At 33.8% G+C, this 24,960-nt stretch overlaps 2 protein-coding genes across 10 annotated transcripts in view; one reads left to right on the top strand and one right to left on the bottom strand.

Annotated features, from left to right (window-relative positions):
- The window catches only part of DOCK7 (dedicator of cytokinesis 7), a gene marked incomplete at its 5' end in the record, with an annotated part of 199,434 nt that extends 186,884 nt beyond the window's left edge, over positions 1 to 12,550 (top strand). For all 9 annotated transcript variants that reach the window (XM_079728572.1, XM_079728574.1, XM_079728571.1 and 6 more), the window contains 6 exons: positions 512 to 601; positions 715 to 951; positions 1,307 to 1,450; positions 2,641 to 2,747; positions 9,204 to 9,371; positions 12,099 to 12,550. In XM_079728572.1, coding sequence (XP_079584698.1) covers positions 512 to 601; positions 715 to 951; positions 1,307 to 1,450; positions 2,641 to 2,747; positions 9,204 to 9,371; positions 12,099 to 12,141 — 789 coding nt within the window. In that variant the 3' untranslated portion in view covers positions 12,142 to 12,550. The remainder of the gene's footprint in view (positions 1 to 511; positions 602 to 714; positions 952 to 1,306; positions 1,451 to 2,640; positions 2,748 to 9,203; positions 9,372 to 12,098) is intronic.
- A 3,206-nt stretch (positions 12,551 to 15,756) lies between these two features.
- USP1 (ubiquitin specific peptidase 1) lies at positions 15,757 to 24,504 on the bottom strand (the record flags this gene model as incomplete). Its single annotated transcript, XM_079698726.1, has 8 exons — positions 15,757 to 16,492; positions 17,474 to 17,675; positions 18,586 to 18,756; positions 19,413 to 20,092; positions 21,339 to 21,499; positions 22,279 to 22,383; positions 22,942 to 23,062; positions 24,335 to 24,504. The coding sequence occupies 8 exons, from the start codon at positions 24,502 to 24,504 to the stop codon at positions 15,757 to 15,759; spliced, it is 2,346 nt and encodes a 781-aa protein (XP_079554852.1).
- Between the last annotated feature and the right edge of the window lie 456 nt (positions 24,505 to 24,960).

Raw genomic sequence — 24,960 nt, 5'->3', positions numbered from 1 at the left:
CTTGACCCAGGGTTACCTTTTCAAAATCTGAACTTTTCAATGCTTTTATTTGAAAATTCTTGAACATTACATTAATCATTCAGAAAAATGAATGTTTGCTCATTGACTGCAAGAAATTAGGCTACATCAAACTCAATAAAAGTTAATATCCTATACATCAAGTATCATGAATTTCTTTTGTCTCTGCTTTCTCTTCCCTTTTTGGTTTTTTTTGAGGACCTCTTATGGAATGCTGTATTTTCAGTGGTGAAATTTTTTTTTTTTTGTATTTTGTGTTATTTAAAATGAGTAAATGGCAGTAATATCAAATAAGTATGGACTAAGGCCATGCTAATTTGATAGACTAAATTTAACTTTTGTGACTGCAAATAATTATTATTTTGTAATTATTGACATGGTTGTACAAGAACTTACTAAATGGCCTGATTTTGCTCAGGAGTCTCCCTCAGAGACCTCCTCTATTTTCTGCTACTGTTAACTTCATGTGAAAGATTTCTTTTTCTTATTTTAGGGATTTTATGGAGAAAGATTCGGAGAGGATGTGGTTGAAGTAATCAAGGATTCTAATCCTGTAGACAAGTGTAAATTAGATCCTAACAAGGTATGGTTGATTAGACTGTAATGGCACATAGGTATATCTTTGAGACTGATTTTTTTGGGGAAAGACTGAATGATGATTTCACAATGGAAATGAAGGACTTTTTCCTTTCCCAGGCATATATTCAGATTACCTACGTGGAGCCATACTTTGACACATATGAGATGAAGGACAGAATCACATATTTTGACAAAAATTATAATCTTCGTCGTTTCATGTACTGTACACCCTTCACTTTAGATGGCCGTGCCCATGGGGAACTTCATGAACAATTCAAACGGAAGACCATTCTGACTACTTCTCATGCCTTTCCTTATATTAAGACAAGGGTCAATGTCACTCACAAAGAGGAGGTAAGTCTCCAAATAGGAAAATAGAATTAGTGGAGCAAATACATTGGAGCCATGTGAAAACAATGTGGATATAGCATTGTGTATCATTCCTCACGTGGTAAGATACTAGAACTTTACCCATTTTTAAGTCATTAATTTTCAGCTTCTTTTCTAAGTCCCTAATTCACCCTTCGCTTATGCTTTAAAAGGTTGATTTTTAAAATTTTTCATTTAGTGATCCAAATTTTGGAATTTTATTATTAGATAATAGTTTACAATTGGTCACCACTTTTTTCTTATTTTAATTGATTGTATATAAAGCTCACTAAATATTTTTCAATCAATACACTGACCTAATAGATGTTATTTGACCCAGATCATCTTAACACCAATTGAAGTTGCTATTGAAGACATGCAGAAAAAAACTCAGGAGTTGGCATTTGCAACACATCAGGATCCAGCAGACCCCAAAATGCTTCAGATGGTACTCCAGGGATCTGTAGGCACAACAGTGAATCAGGTTGGAGCATTTGCTAATACTGTGCGATTTAAGTTATAAATGGAATTTTGAATGATTTCATTATTATATTTTACAGAGATCACAAATAAGTGTCAAAGCAAGTGAAAATATGTTAGAAGTAGCTGCAAAAGTTAAACTGAAAAACAAAATTTTTAGTATAATCTCAATTATTAAAAAATTTTCACACCTGCCTTTTATGCTGCCTGTTTTTCTAACTATCTGTTCTGAAACATTCTATTAAGAAGGGATAGATTTCACTCAAAATGGCCTTTCCTTTAAAAGCTTGTACTGAAAGAATGTGGTCTAAAAAGAAGGGCTCATTTTCAGAGCTACGTGTTACATGCATGTGTGTGTATCTACTCTCTTAGATACTCCCTGATGTTATCTTCTCCAGGTCTCCTTCACAGTGAGCTGAGAAAAGTAAATAAGTAATGTGAAATCATTTTGAAAATTTGAATAATGTATATACACAAGATATTGTTGTTTTGTCATATGCAGATTAGAAGCCATCCCCATTATCTCCTTGTAATGGGTTCATTCAGCTTCTTTTGCTGATGATTAGTGAATAGTCCAAGGTAAGGGAAAATCCAAAAAAGCTTCAAGTAAGATTTCATGTAATATGTCTTACCTTTTTTGGGGTTAAAGAAATGAAGCCAAAAAACGCCCTACCAAAACTGAAATGAAGATTTTAAGACCTTTACCTCCTAAAAGTATACGTGATTTGGAGGTTTTACTTCCAAATGACATAACTTAGAAAAGATCACCTTTAATTCGCAGTATAGGAACACATTTGGAATGCTGAGGGAAGCTGTTTTAGTAAAATCAAGTGTCTAATAATCAGTGGACTCACAACTGATTGTCAGTAGCCTGACAACTTTTACATCTAGGATAAATTTAAGAATATAAAAAATATAAGGCAGAATACATTAATGAATACAAGAGTCAGTCCTTTAGCTCCTACTCTTTTTCTTTGAAATATGAACTAGTAAGTTCACTGCTGTGGGCAAGAATATAGATTTGACATAAGGAAAAACTAAAAATGTATTATCAGAATCCATCTCTGAAAAGTTTTAATATAGGCATAGACATATATGTATCAAGCTTAGTGCTAAGAAAAATGGTTTTGGCAAATTCTATCTCTGTGAATATATAAAAAACAAAAACACACTTTTTATTTTCTTTTTTTACAGGGGCCTTTGGAAGTTGCCCAGGTTTTCCTGTCCGAAATACCCAGTGACCCAAAGCTCTTCAGACATCATAATAAATTGCGACTCTGCTTCAAAGATTTTACTAAAAGGTATTCAAGGTTTCCTACATAAAGATACTCAAATTGAGACTGTCCAATACACAGTTTGATGTGAGAGTCTTCAGGGACTATTGAAAAGAGAAACTATAGGAAAATGGTTCACAATGAGAGGTTGTCTGTGTATAACTTACTATTCCTTATGTATATATATCCCTGTCCCCCAGTACTGTATATAATGCCATGTTTTAAATTTTAAAGATTAGAAAAGCCTAGACTCGGGAAATTTTTTCAACTTGAAACTATTATTAGTTTAACATTTAACTTGTTAACTTGAAAGCTGTTATTTATTGTGAACATTCAATGTGAGAGTTTCTGTTTCCCTTCCCTCAGAAAATATACAAGCAGCAAACTTGGAAGCAAAAAATTTACGTTCAGATCTTATCCTTATCATTTTATGTCTCTTTTCCAGGTCACTTATTTATTATGATCCTCAGTTTTCTAATGTATGAAGTAAGGATAATAATATTTACCTCACACAGGGAGGTTGTGCAAATTAGGTGAAATAATACATGGGTGTCAGGGTCCCCAAGAACACCCCCAGTTTTGATGATTTGCTAGGAGGACTCACAGGACTCAGCATGTAGTTGTAGACCTGGTTATGATTTGTTCCAGTAAAAGAGTGCAAAGTAAAATCAGCAAAGGGAAAAGGCACAGCGGGTGAAGTCTAGAGGAAACCAGGTATAGGCTTCAAAGGGTCCTCTCCCAGTGCAGCCACATAGAAGGTGCTAATTGTTCCAGGAAAGAGTTGTGGCAGCATGTGTGAAATGTTGTTTACCGGGGAAGGTCAGTAGAGACTCAAATGCCAACCAGGATTTTTATTGGAGGCTGGTCACGTAGGCACCTTTTCCCTGACAGGTACCAAAATTCCAGACTCCCAAAAGGAAAGCAGGTATTTAGCAGAAACTATAGTGTTTGTATAAATGGTTCAGGCACAGTGAGCCACTCTTATCTTCTGGGTATGATAGGAACCCTTCCCAAATCCAAATTCCCAGACAGTAACCAAGGGCCAGCCTTGCAAATAGGACCTAAGGATAGCAGGCTCAGGCCTGCTGTTAACTCTTTTCTTCACAAATAATACTTGGCACGTAATAAATAGGTATTCAGTAAATACTAAATTTTGAAACAATAGGGGAAAATAGTCATCAACTTGATACTGATTCCTGCTTTACTAACACTATGAGCACAAAAGAGGGAATGATAATTTACTTGATGATGTCAGGGAAGATTTCACACAGGAATTAACATTATATATGGACCTTGAAGGATGAATATTAGTTTTTCAGACAGAAAAGAGGGGGTAGGGTATGCTAAAAACAAACAAACAAACAAACCAGCATGAGCAAAGTTCAAAATCTGTTCTGAGAAAGATGAATAGTTTAGTGAAGCTGGAACTGTGCAATCTATGAAAACAAGTAGTCAAACACTGGGAAAGTAGGTTGGAATTAGATTGTAAGGGCCTTGTGTACCATTAAGTAAATGACTTGGCACTTAACAAAGCAGCATCAGAACCATAGTCAGAATCCAGTCTTTGACTCCCTATTATGGTTTCTCTTATCAAATTATGAACTGTGGTTTCCCTTATCAAATCATTCATTGAAAGGGTTTATTGGGGTAGACATAATTTTACTTTATATCAGTTTTGTCGTCAGGAAAATATGAGGCATGCTACCTTGTTCAAGTCTCTTGAGACAGTATGTTCCTTATTCTCACTGCAATAGCTGTCATGAATTTCTGTCAGTTTCTCCTGCGTGAACATGGTAAATGTCTTTTAAAAACTTCAGATAGCTTCATTGGAAGTCTGGGATTTTATAATCTGATTATTGAGCTAGACAATCTTATAGGTTTGGTTATAGGAAACATAGCTCCTAATGTATGGTATAGATGAGCTGCCGTAGTAAAAGAAAGAAAGCTGTTTTGTACTTGTAGAATAGACTGACTTCTATTGGGACTGACATATACACACTACTGTATATAAAACAGATAACTAATAAGGACCTACTGTATAGCACAAAGAACTCTACTTAATACTCTGTAATGGCCTATATGGGAAAAGAATCTAAAAAAGAGTCAATATATGTATATGAATAACTGATTCCCTTTGCTGTACACCTGAAACTAACACAACATTGTAAATCAACTATACTCCAATAAAAATTTTTTTTTAAATGGACTGATTTCTAGCATTAATTTTATTATTTGGGAGGTTTCAAATAAGAACCAAAATATCCCTGCTGTGCTTGTGAGCCAGATGATCTTGAAACAATACATACTTCTTTAGGTCATAGACATTTAATAATAGATGCTTATTTTCTTGCTATTGTTTTGGAATTTTTACCGTGACTACGATTCTAACACAAATGTCCTCCTCTTTGTGTATATTTACTATAGGGTAATGAAGTCCTGTAGTCTGCAGGTCTTCTTAAGGGTTACCACAGAGAAGGTTTTCTCCTTTTAAATTACAAAAAGGCAAAAAACAAAACTACATGATATAAACCTTACAAGTCATAGCCAATACTGCCTTTTTAATTTTTGTGTGTATATATTTTTATGCCAATATGCATATATATTTTACCATAGCTCAGTTATAATATACATATTATCTTAAATTCTTATTTTTCAATTAAAGTTAAAACTGTTATTCTAATAGTTATATTATCTCATCAAATGTCTGAATTTATGTTGAATTTAAGTGTGGTATAGTTAACAAATGTATCTTTTTTCTTTTGTTGAATTAAAATATTAAGCATGAGATGACTGAGCCAAAGTACATGAACATTTTTATTGGCCCCTAATATGTAGTCTATTCCAAAAAGTTTCTAAATATTAACAGTGCCAAGAATGCAAGTGTACTAGTCACAGTACACCTTACTTTAAGTAATGCCATTTAAATAGGGTGTCTCTTGTTAATCAGTTTAAATGGTACTTCAGTTTGCATTCTTTTATTCCTAAAAACAATAAACACTTTTTCTTGTATTTACTCTTTATATTTTGGGGCTTATCTTTTGAAACTTGTTTTCATTAAATCTTGAGTAGATTCAAAATAGTATTTATAACATTTGCTATTAAAGAGTAGGGAGAAAAAAGTTATGTACCTACCACCCAGCTTTTAAGAAATAGAGCATTAGCATTGCTTTGAGATCCCTCCTCACATGCCCTTTTCTGATATTATCACCCTCCCTTCCTTCAGAGGTAACCACTACATGAATTCCATATTTGTCATTTTCCTTATTGTTTTCATAGTTTTATCATAAATGAATATATCCCTATTACACTATTTAGTTTTGCATGTTTTTTTAACTTTATATAAATGGAGTGTACATATTCTTCTGTGACTTGCTATTTTTAATGTTTGTGAGATATTGCTATAATAAATGTTGCTTTATTTATTTTATATGTTTCATTGTATGGATGTGCCATGATTTATTCATTCTTCTGTTGATGGATATCTTGGCTGTCTCCTGGTTTTTGTTTTTTGTTGTTTTTAGTTACAAAGAATACTATTCAAATATTTCTTTACCTACTTCTGGATGTACAAGAGATAGCCTAGGGCTTATATACCTAAGAGTAGTGTTGTTGGTTCATAGGTTCTACTTCAACCAGATAATGTCACATCTTTTTCCAAAGTGTGAAGCCAGATTTACATTCTCACCGGTAGTGTTTGAGAGAGTTCCTATTGCTATGTAACCTCACCAATATTTGATATTGTCTGACAGTTTTTAACCAATCTGGTGGGTGTGAAATGATTATGTGATTATGGATTAAATTTGCGTTTCCCTGATTACCAGTGAGGTTGGACATCTTGTCATGTGCAAGATGTAAAGTTATATGTTCAAGTTTATTCCTCTCTGTAAAGTTATATGTTCAAGTTATTTTTTTGTTTGTTTTTTGGGGTTTTTTTTGCCATTTCCTATTGGATTCTTTTCCTTACGGATTTCTAGGAGTATTTACATATTCTTGGATATGTAATGCTTTATCATTTGTAAATATCATAGACACCTTCTCTGAATTTGGGGCTTTAGCACCTTTTTTTTTAATAAACAGAAGTTGTTAAATTTAATATAGTTAAATGATTCAGTCTTTTCTGTTATGACTGTTGCTTCTTGTGTCTTAAGAAATTTTTTACCTGAGGTCAGAGTAACATTCTATGTTGACTTCTAAAAGTCAATATAATGGTATCTCTAAAATTCAATATAGCCTAAACAAAAGGGCAAGAAGGCAAAAAAGGCCTTTTTACTTTTTAAAAAAATCTGCTTAAATTTGATTTCTGTATATGGTTCAAGGTAGGGATCAGTTTGATTTTTGTCTATACTGGTAACTGAATATGATGTAAGATAGGAGTCAGTTTTCTGTTCCCATATGGATGTGCAGTTGACCCAGCACCATTTATTTCAAAGATTACCCTTTCTCCACTGCTTTGCACTATTACACATCAAGTGCTCATTTTGTGTGCATCTGTTTCTAGGATCTTTGTTTTCTTCCACTGTTTACTTATCTCTCCTTGAACTAATATTATGGTGTTTTGATTACTGCAGCTTTATAATAAACTTTCATATATGATAGAGCAGTTCCTCTCATTTTGTTCAGGGACTACTTTTGGCCCTTTTCCTTTTGATACAAATTTCAAATTTTAGAATCAATGTATCTCTCCCTCTACCCCACCCCAAATAATAACCTGAATCTGAATCTATAGATCAATTGGAAGAGAATTGACTCTTCCAAGAAGTCCATTAATACGGTATACTTCTCCGTTTACTTAGATCTTCTGCATGTTGTTGTTTTTTTTTTTTTTTTTTGTAGAGGCCTTACATATCTTTTGACTTATTTTTTGGTATTTAATATTTTTATACTTTTGTTAATGGTATCTTTTAAAATTATATTTTCTGTTTGCTGGCATACAGAAATGCAGTTGAATTTTATATGCTTTACATGAGAATACTGCCAAATTCACTTGTTAATTCTAATAATTTGTCTGTAGAATCTCTTTCTTACAGTAATGTTTAGGACCTCCATTACTGTGTTGAATGGGGATAGTGATAGAGGGCATCATTTTCTGGTTTCTGATCTAAAAGAAATTTTTTCGGCATTGAGTATAATGTTTTCTTCATGTTTTTGTAGATATTTTTAACTAGGTGAAAGAAGTTCCTACCTGTTTGTAGTTATGCTAAAAGTTTATCACGACAGATTTTTAAATTTTATCAAGTGGGTTGTACGTGGGGAGTAGGGATGTAATATGGTGTTAGAACAGTTTCATAGTATTTTGTTTGGGAGTTTTGCAACTGTTTTCATGGGTGAGATTGAATTACAAGTATTTTCTTATAGCCCCCATTAGGTTTTGGTGTCCCAACCTTGAAAAATGAGTTTGAAACTCTTCTCAGGAATAGTTCTTTTTTCCCCCTATACCCTGGAATAGTTTTTTATATACTCTGGAATAGTTGTGTTACAAAGGGATTATCTGTCCTTAGAATGTTTAGTAGAATTTGCATGTTTATGTTTTCTTTGTGGGTAGATTCGTGATTTGACTGACTTGATGGTTTTAGGATTATTCATATTTTTGCTTAATAAATTTTATTCATATTTTTTGCTTAATATTTTTGGTAATTGATCTAGAAAAGTAGAATTTCATATTTATTTGCATTAAATTGTACGTAGTATCCTCTGTGCCTTTATGAACTTATGCTGTATTTGACTTTATGTCCCATTTTTAATTTCTAGAAGAGGATACTTGGCCTTTTCTCATTTATTCTTGCCAGAGCTTAGTCTATTTTTTTAGATTTTTCTGACAACCAACTTTTGCATTTTTTAATATAGAGCTATCATACTTTAGAATTTTATTCCCTTCCTTATACTTTGAGTTTATTCTGTTCTTTTTAAGTTGCTTGTTAGCTCTTCAGTTTTAGTCTTCTTTCCTTAATATAAGCATTTAAGGCTATATGTTTTCCTCTAAGTATCACTCTAGATGCATTCTACAAGTATTGATATGTATACTTTTTTTTAAACACGCTTTTTCCATTTACCTTTTGGAGTCCAGATATTTTTTCTTAAATATCTAAGTTGGATAAAAGATATTATCAGATCTATTCAGTTGTTAAGAAACATTTATTTGGATAAAGGCAAACCACTGTACGAGATGCCATTGTTGCTACATAAATGAGTACGGTTACATCCCTTAAAGAACTTTTAGTCTAGTGGTGATATGTGGGGGAAAAAAGGGTGTCAGATTTAATATTAAAGTATATATAATTTTCAATTCTGAAAACTGGAGGCGGATGTTAGATTTTAAAGAAACTCTGTTGATCATCTCTTCCCTGCTTTAAACCTAATTGCAAGAGAGGATGTTTTACGTACAACCGAAAAACTGAATGTCCTTGTCATGGTGAATACATATATATATGCATGCCCTAAAAGTTTGCCAGAAGAACTCTTTTGATAACACACTGTTTTTCCTAGGTGTGAGGATGCCTTAAGAAAAAATAAGAGCTTAATTGGGCCAGATCAAAAGGAGTATCAAAGGGAACTGGAGAGAAACTATCATCGCCTTAAAGAGGCCTTACAGCCTCTGATAAACAGAAAGATCCCTCAGTTATACAAGGCAGTATTACCTGTTACCTGCCACAGGTATGCTTATTTTTTCTATTACTTTGGATATCTTCAGAAAAATGAAATCTGCTTGAACTATTTAAAAGTGAATTTATTTAACTTTTATTAAATAATTTCAAATATTGTCTTCTGAAACCTAACAAGTTCAACTTATGTAAGCCTTGCATCATCTGTACCTGAATCAGCCTACAAGATAAAAGTCAGTTCTTTCTGTAATAAAGAGAATAATAAAGCTGTTTTAAGAACTCATACTAACCAGGACACCACACATAAGTCTGGCCTCCTAGAACTGTTCCTTTTAATGTCCTGTCACACTTTCTGTGAGAGAAATTCTCATTTCTATGAGAGAATTTGCTAGAATATACTTGAAGCCAGGTATTCATTTCCCTTATCCCTGACAGTAAATAGTACAGAGTATGTTCTTCTAGATTTGTATTAAAACAGAGAACCCCACTGAGTATCAAGACAACTTCACTATTTTTCTTCACTTTCTAATTGTGACAAATAAAATTAGAAGTGGAAGTAACTTGGAATTTTCTACAACTGACCATAATTCTACTTGAGCAGATAATTTAATCTAATTTTAGATTTCTCCTCTGTAAAATAATACCTTGAAGAGGTTGTTGTGGAAATTAAATGGCATGTGAAGTTCCAAGGACAGTGCTTATTAACATTTTTCCTTTTAACCCCTGAATCCCGGACAGGGCATGTTAACTGCTAAAAGTAAACTGCCTTCTTTGCATTTTGAAATCCAAATGTACATACATCTATTGAATTGTTGTGGCACCAATATTTTACTACCCTTTTCTTTGAATTATGGCAGTGAAGCTATTAAATTGTACTTACCTGATCAATTAATATTTGGAAGGTTTTTGAAGTTGCTTATATAAATGGAATGTAAATGCAAAGTATAATATACTACAGAAGAAAGTTTAACTGGCTATTTGATCAAATGAGAATATTCCCTGTTCTTCAGTGATCTAATATTTGTGTACTTCTAGGCCTCTGAAAATGTATACCAAGTGCCCGCTGTATGTCTTTTCCCCTACAGGGAGCATGTAGACAGACCATCTACAGGAACAGGAGACCAGGAGGCCTGTTTTAGATCCTTTCTCTGGCAGAATATATTATAATTTGCTTCCACCATTCTTACGGTGATGCAAGACACCCTGGGTGGTTTCCTCTTGAAATTCTTGATGGGAAGCAACACTAGTTCCCTCCACTTTGGGCTTCCCTTTCAGTCTTTTTGGAATTTCTTACTTCTTGCTGCTCTGCCCACCTCCACCAGTCTTACAGTCATTGGTCAGAGGTCCTGGGATGGGGTGCTGGGTCCCTGAAGTAGTCAGGAAGTCTCCTAATGGTAGTCTCACTTCCATCAAATCTCTCCAACTCCTTTCAACGGACAATATTGTTCCTATCTGAAGGAAGCTTTCCATTACACCATTACCCTGAGTTTTGCCTTCCTCTCTGATGGTTATTCCTCCAAGCTTTAGTTCTTAATATTTGCAGGCAGTTTTTTGGAATTTAGAAAATCCTTTTTCTTGATGAACACTCTTTTAAGACTGCTATTTTCCAAGAAAAAACCAAGCTTCAAGATTCAAAGCTGAACATGATCTCTTTGTACCTGTCCTCTCCTTTCCTGGAGATTGGAAACCTTAAGAGACTATTAACGTTAACGGCAGGAAAGATAAGCAAAACAAACCAGCTTAAGGAAAAAGGAAAATACATTAAGAAGTATTGAAGAATTATCCTCTTCACTCTTAATTTCTCAGCACTTAGAAAATAAAATTCCCATAGAACTTGAACTTTTTATTTTGCTGATTTACAAAATCTGGGATATTATTTTGCAGAAAGCTTAGGTTTTAAGATGGTGGTTCTCACGGTATAATCTGGGACCCATGCGAGGGGTCCCTCAGACCTTTTCAGGAGGTTCCTGAGTCAAAACAAATTTTCATATTAATGCCAAATATTATTTTTTTCACGCTCATTCTCTCATGAGAGTACAGTGGAGTTTCCCAGAGACTATGTGCCATGTAAAAGACTGAATGCAGAAGCAGATATTAAGAATCTAGGCTTTCTATTAAGCCAGATGTTAAATATGTAAGAATGCCACTCTTCTAAAACTGTTGCAAATTACTTTTAATAAACAGTGCTGTTTACAGTAACATGTAATGGGTTATTTTATAAAATAATTTAAAATGTTCTTAGTTTTAATTTCTAATATGGTAAATATCAATATATAATCCATAAACAAAAGCTTCCTTTGGGGTCCTCAATTTTTAAGAGTGTATAAAGGACCTAAATCCCCAAAATTTGAGAACCAGATTTAAGGCTTAGAATTTAATATTTTAAGTAAAACACTTGCCTTTTGCCTTTTAATAACCCCAAGTAAATCTTTTCCTGAAATCTCTCCCATTATCCCTTAGTTCTTGTTTAATCACAATATTTAATATATTTATTGGACAAATGAATAAATGATCAATGGACTTGGATAGAGTGGTTACTATACTATAATATACTTCTAATCTATAGAGAACTCTACAAGTTAGAATATATAAGGCAGAGTGTGTAGGATGAGCATGTAACTTGAAGTGTTAAAAGAGCTTTGGTGGCAAAAAAGTTTTAAAGTCAGTAAGCTTTTGGTGGCAAAACTTTGAGATAATTGGCAGAAAGCATGTAGACATATTTTACAGGATTATATAAAAATTGTTTACTTATAACTATATCCTTTCATTTTCTCTCCAGGGATTCCTTCAGTCGAATGAGCCTGCGCAAAATGGATCTCTAATATAAATGCACTTGTTTTTATTCATTTGAAAAAAGCCATGTATTCAACATTGAGTGTGAAAAGAATTTAAGAACTTTTGAAAAAGACTTGGGACTTAATTCTGGAAATTATAGCATTAATTTACTCATGGAAGAATGCAGTGGCCAAACAATATCAAATGGCGATCGCTGAAGTTTGAGAATCATGGCTGTGGTTTCTAATGTTCTGGTAATATGCTGTTATCTTTTTTAAGACATTTTAATGACTCAAAGGTACACTTACATTTACCATTATTTATACCATAGCTAATGTTAAATTTATTTACTTTAAGTTTGTATTTTTTAATTTATATTACCATTTATAGATTCGTTTTGGAACCATTTTAAATGTAGTAATGCTTATTTTAAAGGTACTATTAAATATGTGAATGTTTACACTAATTTTACTGAGACTTAAAAAAATTTTTTTACTGACAAAAGCAGAGAATAAGTTAGTTGATTCAAGAAACAGTTCCAAAAATAGCAAAATGAAAGTCATAATTGACAGTCACTTTATGGGCCCAGATAATAGCCCCCAAATTAAATAAATGAATAAATTAATGGGTGGAAATAAATTATTGATAACTGGTTTGTAAAGCCTTAAAACTGGTTTCTAAGGTATTTTCCATTTAGGCACACAAAAAAGGGATTTAGAATTGCAGAAGAAACTTTACCTGATAACTTCTGTCTATAAATAACGATTACATACTGGGATAGCTAATACCAGTGACAGTAGTTTGACTCTCAACCTTATTATAGTAATGATAGTAGTATAAGCTGACCCGTAGCAACTAAAATGAATGATTCCTCTGTTTTAAATTAAACAAGACAGTCACTTCATCAGTTCTTAGTGTTCTAAACTGGTAAATTAGAAATCTGCTTTAAACTTACCTTGCATCACCATAAAAATAACAGAGAGCTGATGTTTGATTTTAATTTACCAGCTGAATAAGGTATAGTTATTTTTTGATACTTGTATAGATTTTACAGTGTATGTATAAAAGGTAAAATTAGCTGTTAATTAAGAGCTAATTAATTTAAAATTGTAACTTTATGATATGAAAGACTAATGCAGGTTTTTTTCCAACATATATTTCAATTATTTGGCAAGTTTTTCCAAGGAAGTGCATAATAATCATTTCTGGAAGTGTTTGAACATTTTTTTCTTTGTACAGTATTGTAACTTATAGAAAGGTATCACTTGTTCCATCCCTTTGATCTACTGATCACTTACATGAATCACTTACGAACTGATCAAATATAATATGGCACGTTCATTCTCCTGACAGCGTAGATGTGATGGCTGATATTCCCCGCTCCAGCCTACCTTTACAACAGGCAGTATCATCTCAGATTCCTCTTATCTACATCAATTCAAAGACTGAATCACAGAAAGGTTTTTCAGGTGAGTCTACAGGTGGACCAAAACAGGTGAACTAGGAGTCAGAAAAGCATAACCTCAAAAATATATATTTGGGAACAGAGGATCCAGATGGTCAATAAGGAAAGGCAGTCAAGAACGGAAACTCGGGCTTCCCTGGTGGCGCAGTGGTTGAGAATCCGCCTGCCGATGCAGGGGAAGTGGGTTCGTGCCCCGGTCTGGGAAGATCCCACATGCCGCGGAGCGGCTGGGCCCGTGAGCCATGGCCGCTGGGCCTGTGCGTCCGGAGCCGGTGCTCCACAACGGGAGAGGCCACAACAGTGAGAGGCCCACATACCGCAAAAAAAAAAAAAAAAAAAAAGAACGGAAACTCTTTAAAGCAAACAGAAAAGGTAACTTATTTACATACTCTCTCCCTCTTTAGGGTGGGGGTAGGGGGAAGAATATTAAGTAATTCCTAGGTCATTTCTCATAAGGTTACACCTGTGTAAGAGTTTGGATTGTCACCTATCTCAGGGACAATACCAAGAACTTTAAGATTTATATAATTACGATTTAATTATCAGACAATAATTGTCTGATGTGAAATCAGAAGAGGATTCCTCTCTTAAAACACTGGTGTAACTGAACACTTCCTTCCTAACTAACTTACCGTGTTCAATTTTCTCAAAACAAACTTTCTCATATCAGGAATCTACACTAGTTCTTAACTAGTATAGTTCTAGGCTGTCTCTTGAGTGTTACAGAAGCCCAAGTTCTATCCTAGAACTACTCCATCAGAAGCTTATGAGTAGTGTTCAAGGCTGCTCATTTTAAAAGTTCTGTTAGTGACTCCTACTCCCTCAGCTGCTTATGGGTAGTGTTCAGGACTGTTCCTTTTTAAAAGTTCCATTAGTCATCCTGAACATAGAAAGTGGCAAGAACTGTGACTTTTTATGTCACACCATCTTGTGAAAGAATGTGTAAGACATTAACTGTGTAGTTTATTAGCTGACAGGTACTCTTTATTTGTTGAAGTGGTGTATAACAGCGTTATTCCAAGAGTTATGTATTCTTTGGAAGTATATTTCATATTCTTAATACCAAGAATGTCCATTTAATAAGTCATAATCAATCATTTACCAATTTAATATATTTAAAGTGAAAATATGATCAAGTGTTTTGTGTACCCAAAGCCTCACCTTAAGTTCTCCAGTTTTGGATTCCATAGTTATATGTCTAAAGGTATGACTAGGTATGACAATTTAGATGGACTAAGCACAATTTCTCCTATTTGAAATTCAATTTCTTCGCCTCCAAATGTCAGAAAGTACTATTAAAGGTAATTATGCATGTTTATTCTCTTCTGTGTATATATGTGTGTATAGTATGTGTATATACACACAAGTTTTTTTAAGAGAATCCAGCTATATTTATGGTAAAAAATATGCAAGTAAAAAAATCCTCAAGCATTTGTATACATAGTTGTTAAGCAGTTTAAATTTTATTGACCTCCTGGTTTTTTTAAAAAAGTTAAATTTAAGGTCACACCTCTAAGTTCGATGCATTATATACAGATCGTGCAGAGTATGACTATGAAGAGATACAAATTAGTCCACACTGAAAAAGATTTACTAGGGTACAGGATCATTTTCATAAATACATATAAAATTCTTTTGAAGATAGAAGAGGACTGACTCTTCAGGTTTTCTGAGACACTTTTCAAAGTGACTGAAGGCACAAAATGTGCACTATTGTGAATACATACACGTGCCTCTAATACAGCCCATCAAAGGTCTGGCTTCATGACTTACAAAACTAAATGTACTGAAATGAGATTCTGCTTCTTAGCTGAAAAACCACAGAACCTATAAACATCATGTAGATAATTACTCCAAAATATGGAGATAAAAATACAAGCACTTTATTTGAAAAAGCAAACACAAAAGATAGGTGTAAATTCAAAGTGTTTAAATGCTTCCATTTTGAGTAATTCAGTTAAGAACCTATACAAGTTTGTTCCCAGAAGCTAATGCATCAATCACTAGTCTCCACTAAGGAAAATGAATTCTAAAAATTAACATGGTTTTCAATAACTCAGATTTCACTATTTATATAAAAACCTAGAGAGACCAATAATATCCAATAGCTTCAAAAGATAAAGACTTTTTGATGTAATCAATTTACCAATGTTTGTCCAGGTCTGTTTAATATACACACAAGGAAAATACCCTCACTCTATAATTTCTTATAAAATAGCAAGTAAGGAGTAGATGTAGGAGATGTAGAAGGGGAAAGAGAATTCAAAAAGTCCTTCTCTTCAGTAACTTTCACTTCAGAATCATCAAAAAGCAACCACTTCCCCTCATACTCCTTTAAGCTTTGCACTACATATGAAATTTTGTTTTCAAAATCACTCATGTTAATGCCTGTTTGGTCATTGGATTCCTTGTTTCTATCAGATTCATGGGTCCCATTAGTATTGTTAGTCTCAGAATTTCTATTTTCAGCAAATGCTGTACTGGCAACTTTATCAGGATTAGATGCTTTGTTGTATAACTCATAATCTGCTTTAGTCTTTTGTCCTCCGAGAAGTCCAATAGCTTCTACTTTTTTTTTGTTCAAAACTTTACTTGGCTGGGTATTTCCACTGACTCCAATCGACACTTCTTCATCGTCACAGTTTTCGACCACACCCCTTGCTTCCTCCTCATTCAATGGTTCTGGCTTACCTACTTCACACATTTGGTTGATCACAAAATTTTCCTTATCTAGTTCTAAACTGTTAAGGTCAGTGACTTTAACAGAAGCAGTATAATGCCCGCTACTAATTGTAATGCCACTATGCATCACAACTGCAAATAATCCATAGCTGTCGTTGGTTGGCTTTGTACTCCATTCTTCTAGTGACAGTTTAAGAGGTGTCAGTAAAGGAGTGTTGATCTTGGAAAGTCCACCACCATAACCATCAAACCTTTGGAAGGGGGGAAAAAAAAGGTTTTCTGGGATTCCACTTCATATATATTCAGTTTTACACCCAGTGTGAAACCAAGTAAGTCTGAATGAACCCTTAATATTTACTGCTCATATGAATAAAACACAAAGTAAAAAACAAGACCCCAATTTTGTATAATACTTACAGAAAGAATACTGAAATAAGTACTAATATTCAGGTGCTTCTGTGAAGGATATATGGCACTTCCCCCCTTAATTTTCTTTATTTTCCTAATTTTGTGCAATAAGAAAATAAATGGCAGTAAAAGAAAACACTGATCTTCAAAATCCTTTTCCTTTATACTTAGTAAGTCATTTTAATGTGAAGTCTGTCTCTACAACCAAGATTTGGGGACAAAAAATAAAATTGTACTGTAGCAAAGGAAAAAGCCACTGAAAGAAAGGACCATGTCATCTTCTGGCATGAGAAAATGTGTGGAGAGCTACTGGTAAGCTCTCATGGTAATTTCAAACAATTCATTAATATAGAAAGGAATAAAATCTACAATGACATGTATACATGTCAGAAAAAGACAGACTATCTAAAATGTAACTGGCATTTTTATATTTATTACTGCTTTCAGATATTTAAATTTTCAACTAAAGAAGAATCTCTCAAATTGTTCAGACTAGTTTTATTTCCTGGCTTACTTAAAAGTAAAATAATTTTGCTTTTTTGCTCCCCTCAAAAAAATGTTGATGTATGTACGAAATTTGTTCCCTGCTTTAATCAATTAATTAAAATAATCAAATAAAGAATGAAAATGAAAAATGTTTGAACAAATCATACGCATTCATACAGAAGGATTTAAACTGATGCGTTTTTACAGGGAAACTTAATAAAACAATAAACTTTTCTAAGGTAATATTTGTAAATTACTTCATTTCAGTAGTTTCTATTACACTATTGTACTGTTTCCTTACTATCATAGCATTTTGAACAAAATTTTAGAATACTCACTCCAAGCCACTAGCAGCAAAGCACTTCAAATGAATAGTTATAACTTCAGGCATTTTGTCAAACAAAAGACTTCGTTCAGCTTCAGTATAATGATGGCAATTTTCACAGAAATATTTATCTTCTCCTACAATCCTCTCCACTGAAGCAAACTGTGAAATTGCCCATCTCAGGGTCTTCATTTCTGTTTTTGGCTCTGGAGAAACTACGCAAGAGAATCCTGTCACTCACAAATGAAAAATCTCTCAGAAATTAAAAACTTAAGCCACAAATTTTTATGTTCAGAATTAGCATACAATTTTAATTGACTAATCCTCCCCAAATAATAACTAAAGAGATTTCTTTTTTAGTTTCACAAACTTGTAAGTTCATCTTCGACAGTGCACATACCTCTAAATATTTATATCTGGTCAGCCAAAAAATACTGAGGTCAGGGACAGCAAAATCAATGTAAGCCCTACCCTCTGACTCCATGGGAGAAAGACTTTATATTTAATAGTCAATTTACATTATCTGAACAAGTAAACCAGTCTCATGATCATTTCCCATGGCATTACTACTTTTTGTGGTTTATACAAAAAAAAACACTGGCTCAAATACGGTGTTAACAAAAATATCCTCAGTAGCTCTGAGATTCAGGTACCCAAAAATTAACTTAGTAAAGCATTTCATTTTCCCATTATAACATACTCTACACATCAAAATAAAGATGCCAGGGCTTCCCTGGTGGCACAGTGGTTGAGAGTCCGCCTGCCAATGCAGGGGACAAGGGTTCATGCCCCGGTCCGGGAGGATCCACATGCTGTGGAGCAGCTGGGCCCGTGAGCCACGGCCGCTGAGCCTGCGTGTCCGGAGCCTGTGCTCCACGAAGGGAGAGGCCACAACAGTGAGAGGCCCGCGTACCGAAAAAAAAAGAAAAAAAAAAAAGATGCCAGAATTTTCCAAATGCTAATAACTATTGACAAGTGTAGCTATATAGGCAGAAAGATGTTATTATACCAAAGACACTAAAAGAGTTTTTTCTCAATAATTATATAAGCCACTTATTAGACAGTGTTTTGTTGAGGAAAACTCTAATTATTCCATAGTCCATGCAAGCCTCCAATTTTGCTTACTTTCAGAACTCTCCTCTACTTTGGAAAGCTCATCTTCTTGCACTGGTACACTGATGTCTTGAAAATCTTCTCTTCTTTCTGTTAAACTTTCACATTCTAAGCAACGAGTCCTTAATACCAGCTGACCTTGAAATAATTTCTCCACTAGCTCAAAACCAATTTGCTCTGCACCTAAAACAAAAAAAGGAAAACACAAATCTATACAGATGAATTCTTCAGTACAGCCCAAATAACCATTATTCCATTTAAAGTATATCATGGCTAAAAGGCTGATTTTCATATCTCAAACTTGCTTATTAGCATTAAGAGGTGACTTATTCATGAAATATAAACTCCCTGTAAAGATAATTTTGAAATTAATTACTGTTATCTCTAAAAAAAGACAGTTTCAACACATGTGTGTCTTCTTAACTCCCTTCCTAAAGATACCCCAAAGGATGAAATTTAGTCATGTAAGTTCTACAAATTTTCCCTGAGATCTGTGTGAACCTAAGCAGAAATCCAGTATGGTATAACTACTTAGCAAATGCAATTTCTTTCATGAGTTTATGTCAAATACTGCATATATAAAGGGGTAAAATATTCTCTTGCCATTAAGATGAACTCTCCTAGTTTATAAACATAAATTACTATTACCTTAAAATTAGTGAGATTTATACACACACACAAAATACATGTTAAGTGTAGTGCTTGAAATGCCAGTTCACATTGTGTTAAATTTCTCTTAAAACTTTAGCCAGGTATCATACTGTATATGGATCTAAGAAGAGAAAATTCCGGCAGCTGTTAATCCTACCTATCAATGTCCAAGAATAAATTATACTGACCTTTGTTTATGGGCTTAACTTCATTAACAGGCATAACATTATTCCCTGGAGATTCAAGTCCACAACGATTAGCTGTATTATCATTCTCATACTTCCCCATGTCCTCTTCAAGACCATATTCATTTTCTTTAGACTGTCCTTTGGATTCTTGGTTTGTTGTTATTTTACCCAGACTACAGAATTTAGAAATAATGCTGGGTTGCTTAGCTGGAGACTTTAACCAGTTTATTTTAACTCTTGATTTCTTTTGTGAGGGTCTTGCACTCTCATTTTCAGAAATGTACTTGGGGATTATTTTAGCAAGAATATCTGATGAATCAACTGTAGCTTTTCTTTTTGATCTGGTTTGTCTCTGGTTTTCTTTCAAAGACTGGTGTTCCTTAGAGACTTTAACTTTTTTCTTCATGTTACCAAATTCAGTGTCACTTTTTCTTTTCCCATGTACTTTTGGCAGTTTTTCTTTATAGTCTTCAGAATGCCTCATACTGTCCATCTCCATGCTGTTATTACCACTCATTTCCTCTTTCTGATGTTTTTCTTCTACCTTAGTAGATAACTCTGCCACATTTTTTACTTCTTTTTTTAGGAGTTGGCATGTTTCTTGAATGTGTCCCAAAATACACTGTAATACTTCCTGTGCATCATGCTGTAGATATCCTTCATACATAGGGTTGAGTTCCCTATAAATAAAAATTTCCATTTCATCTATTCCAGTTTTGAAGATATAATACCAAAAACCACCTTTCCATACAGAAATGAATTCATTTATGGGGATATCATAAATTATTTAAAAATCCAAAAACATTTAATTCAGCTACTAATTTGAAACTCCTAAATGTGTAACTAAAAACAAACTTAACCTGATTTTCATTATCACAAATACTTTGATCTTCTAAATATTGTTAATAGCTAATGTGTATACAGTATTTACTGTGTACCATACTTTATTCAAAATGCCATATATATATAATTTTTTTTTTTTGGCCTTGCCACATGGCATGTGGGATCTTACTTCTCGGACCAGGGATTGAAGCCCAGCCCTCAGCAGTGAAAGCACAGAGTCTTAACCACTGGACTACCAGGGAATTCCCTCAAAATGCTTTTTATATTATCTGTATAATTTTCACAATAACCCTGTGAGGTAAGTACCATATCACCACTATTTACAGATAACTTGCTCAAGGTCACAGAGATGCAAAAGTCAGGATTCAAACCTGCTCCTGGACACCACGCTACACTGCCTCTTTAACAAATGTATGGCAATGTATTACATCTAGGTCTATTCCTAACCTAAACTATTAAATAATTTTTTAAAGACTTAAACCCTGTAGTATTTTGGATACGGCTATTCTGTATATAGGATAAAGTTTCATTTTTAAAGATAATACTACAAAGAAATCTAATCCAGTTAACTAATATTTCTCTTCTAAGTACATACAACAAAAATAGAAAACTTGGAATTTACAGTTCTTTTATATAACGTATTTTGAATATAGACCTATAATCCCTATCTGAAATCCTTAGACCAAATGTGTTTGGTAATACAGAAATTTTCAGATTAAAAAAGAATCTGGCACATAGTTAAAATATGTATCACCAACATAATAGGGGCAGTATCCCATAATTACACACATTACTACTACTACAGAAAAGAGTATGAATATTCACATTACAGATAAATATGAATAAAGACTATAAAATATGAATAAAGACTATAAACAGCCTCACACAAATTCACATTTAATGAATTTAGTACCAATTGTAAGAAAAAATTTCCAGTCTTTGGAGCCTCTGGGATATTAAGGACTGTAGATCTGTAGTGTCTGTTTTCCTTGCCCTTTATTCCCCCCATTTGTTCACATGTCACTCTCCTCCAAAGAGAGAATGAGCTAAACTGGAATCCTAAAATTATATAATACACTATACCTGAGTGTGTTAAGTAGTCGCCTTGGCTGAGTAGCAAGTTCATCAGTATATTTCTCTGGATGTAAGAGAAAACTAGCCTGAAGCTGTTCGACTGAAATGATCAAGGAATGTAAGCTGCATATTAGTTCATAACTTACTGAAGAATCTTCTTTGCAATTTCCCTGTCAAGAAACACACAAACATTTTAATTTTTGAACAAATTAAGTACCTTCCCCCTTCTTTTTCTCACTAGACAACACTAGCTTTTCTAAATCTAATTTCGTAACACTAATTTTCTGGAGGTATACAAAATAAAGTTAAAAAAATTTTAAGCATATTTTTGGTTACTTTCTATTATGTGGGTTATAATGGTTTTCTAATTATGTAAGTCAAAGGTTTCTTTAAATTTATTTAAGTAGTAAAAGTGAGTCAACTTAAAAACAGCAGATAAATAACAGGGTAAAAGGGTACGATATGGGTTGAGAATCCGCCTGCCAATGCAGGGGACATGGGTTCGTGCCCTGGTCCGGGAAGATCCCACATGCCGCGGAGCGGCTGGGCCTGTGAGCCATGGCCGTTGAGCCTGCGCGTCCGGAGCCTGTGCTCCACAACAGGAGAGGCCACAACAGTGAGAGGCCCACATACCGCAAAAAAAAAAAAGATATGATATGTTGTGACAGTGGTGTGTGTGACAATGTTTACTGGTAAACAGTAAATTAGAGGACTGGAGAAAACACTATAAAAGGGGGTAATCAAGTTAGCTACTTACCCCACAAGGATGAAATAATCAAGTTAGCACCTTACCCCACAAGAATGAAAAATAATTGCCAATGAGAAATTTAATTCTCAGATGTAATTTGTTAAGAGAAATAATCTTTGTCATTTCTCCTCCCAAATCCTCTCTGTATTTATTACTTTTTCATTTCTAAGCAAGTGAATTTCCATTAATTTTATTTTTTACCTTATCTTTTTGACTGGCTTCATCTTTTAGGGCTTCTTTCTTCCTTGAAATAATATTAAATAAGTGCTTCACTCCAGATTTAAAACCAGGACAAAAATATAATACCTATAAAGTGAGATTGTCTTGAGTATTTACTGAACAAACAATATACCTAAAATCATTAAAACACTATCATGCTTTCTGTAGAGTATGTTCATATGTGCATTACTTAAAATTCTGAGATTAAGATGTGTGTCAAAAATTGTTCTCTATTTCATCATAGTAGCCTGCTGTCTTCCCTCAGTGCAACAAAGCACTGAGCCTGACCAGATACAAGAGTACAACACGAAACAGATATAGTTACAAGGGTTACAACACATATCACCATAGAATCAGGAATCGGACAGAAAAACTAAGTTTGCTATCTTCAATTTAATCAACATCTACTCAATTTTGCTATCCCAATTTTATTTAATATATCATTTTCTCTTACCTCAACGGAAATTTGTAACGTGCAATTTAGAATCATGATTATTTTACCCCATTCTGGTTTACTTACAAAGACAAAGACAGTATTATGGACAACTGAAATCCTCCAATAACCTGAACTCTCAGAAAATATTAAGTGTTAACATCATTCTTTGCCTGCTAAAGTTTTATTATATAGCAAAATTGTCAACTTACCTGAAGTATACTATTAAGATAACAAGTATTGCCGAGATTATTCAGTCCCACAAACGGTAACAGGTTTTCTCTCTTCTCACAGTTGACAGGTGAGGACTGTGCTGCAGGAACAACTTGATCACTATTAAGTACAAAGAAGAGAAAGGGATAAGGAAGTAGAATTAAAGTGGAAATATTACTTCCCTAGGTTTAGTCTTTTCCCAAAAGTTGTATGACCCGAAAAGTATATGGATTTTATTCAGATGGCATTTTAAGACAATTAATCTGTACAGGTGCAAAAATTGCTACACACCCAGAATAAAAGTTTTACAAGCACTTTAAAAATATTACACTCAACAAGCTTCAAAACAATTCCATTAAACGACTGTTAATCCCATTCTACAGAGCAGAAAATTGCAGAATTGGTACTATGATTTGTTAAGCCAACAGGACATTTTAATCAAGTAGTTTAACTCTGAATAGAAACCTGGAAATAACCTGAATATGACAATATTTGGGAGAGGCTGCACTATCTAAGTCAGATTCTGTTTACAAAAGATTAAAAGGAAACAGAGTCTATGAAGATACTTATACAGCTGTTCCTCACTTAAAAATGAATTGTTCAAGTTTATAACTCTTTTACCTCAGTTTAACAAACAGTCCTCACAGCATTTTTATTTATTTTACAGCTGCTAGCTATAACTCTAATACCTCAAAGTGTTTATAGGCACGAATGCTGGTAAGCAAAAGGTTCACACACAATCTCCTAAACTGATTATTGGTAAATATTAGGAAATTATACAGGGGAGCAAATCTACATTAGTCATATAGCAGAGTGCCTATGTGCTGAATACGGAGCAAGTGTAGACTCCAACTAGAGCAACTATTGGTGGAGTAAAGCATTCCATTTTGTTCTGATTTCTTTTCAGTCACTGAAGGATTTATTTGTATCAAAAGCATTTCTTATTTTTAAGTTTATTTTAAATATAATTTGCAATTGTACACCAACAGGTTTGAGAATTCATATACTAGGTATGACTACAAAGACGAAGTTTATGCCAGGTTACTGTCCCCCATGAATTTCTTTACCCTTACATAAAGTGTGTTGCACTAAAATCAAATTTAAATTGAAAAATAATTTTAGTCAATTAGTATTTCTCGAAGTTAGCCTAATCGGCTGAGCACAATTTAAATGAGTTATAATGTGAACTGTGATGTGATCCCTGTGGGGAACCACCAGTTTTATCCTGTTTCTACTATTACACACTGCTAGACTTGTCTCACTAATGTGTGCTTTTTTATCTCCCTCTATGGACTATCAGGTCAGAATGACTGCAGATATCAATCTAAGTTCACTGCTTTTTCACTGATGTGGAATTTTAAAAAGTACAGAAATATACTGAAAATAACATACATTTCAGATCCTCTATATTCAGAAGTTTTTTCTTCATTTTCTTGAGAATCTGTGAAATCCAAGGCTCTCTTGGTTTCCTTTTTCTGAAAAAACTTCAAGGAAAGTCTGGGTTTTTTTGATGGACTACCTCTTGAAAGCCCATTACTTTCACTAGGTATGTCACTGGGCATTTTCTCTTCAAATCCCAAGGAGTTGACGAGAATTAATTTATACAGGGACCCTGTAATCACCAATCATATCTGTTAATCAGAGAAAAGGTTATTAGTTTTCAGTTATTGGCTGTAGGCAACAGAATCATCATTTCTGAAAACAAATTTACCAAGGAATGGTATTAATTAGAACTTTGTATTTGAAAATCTAATGCCTGCCAGTAACAGGCAGTCAGTGTTTTATTGCTTATAGGAAGGAGCTGCCATTTGTCCTTAACTTTCTCAAACAACAAAAAAAAGATACTGAACTTTTACTAGCTTGCTATTAGATTAAGGGTCACATCACAAAATACCCCACTTTAGTAGTAGACCCCATTGTACTGGTAGTAGTAGTAGTAATGGTAAAGTAGTATCATCAAGGGGTAAAAACTTTATTATCTATTAGTTCATTCAGGAAACACTGAGCAACTATCATCT

The sequence above is a fragment of the Hyperoodon ampullatus genome (assembly GCF_949752795.1).
Source record: "Hyperoodon ampullatus genome assembly, chromosome: 2".
Taxonomy (NCBI): domain Eukaryota; kingdom Metazoa; phylum Chordata; class Mammalia; order Artiodactyla; family Ziphiidae; genus Hyperoodon; species Hyperoodon ampullatus.
Note: the sequence above shows the minus strand (reverse complement) of the source record. Positions and strands in the feature narration are given on the sequence as shown.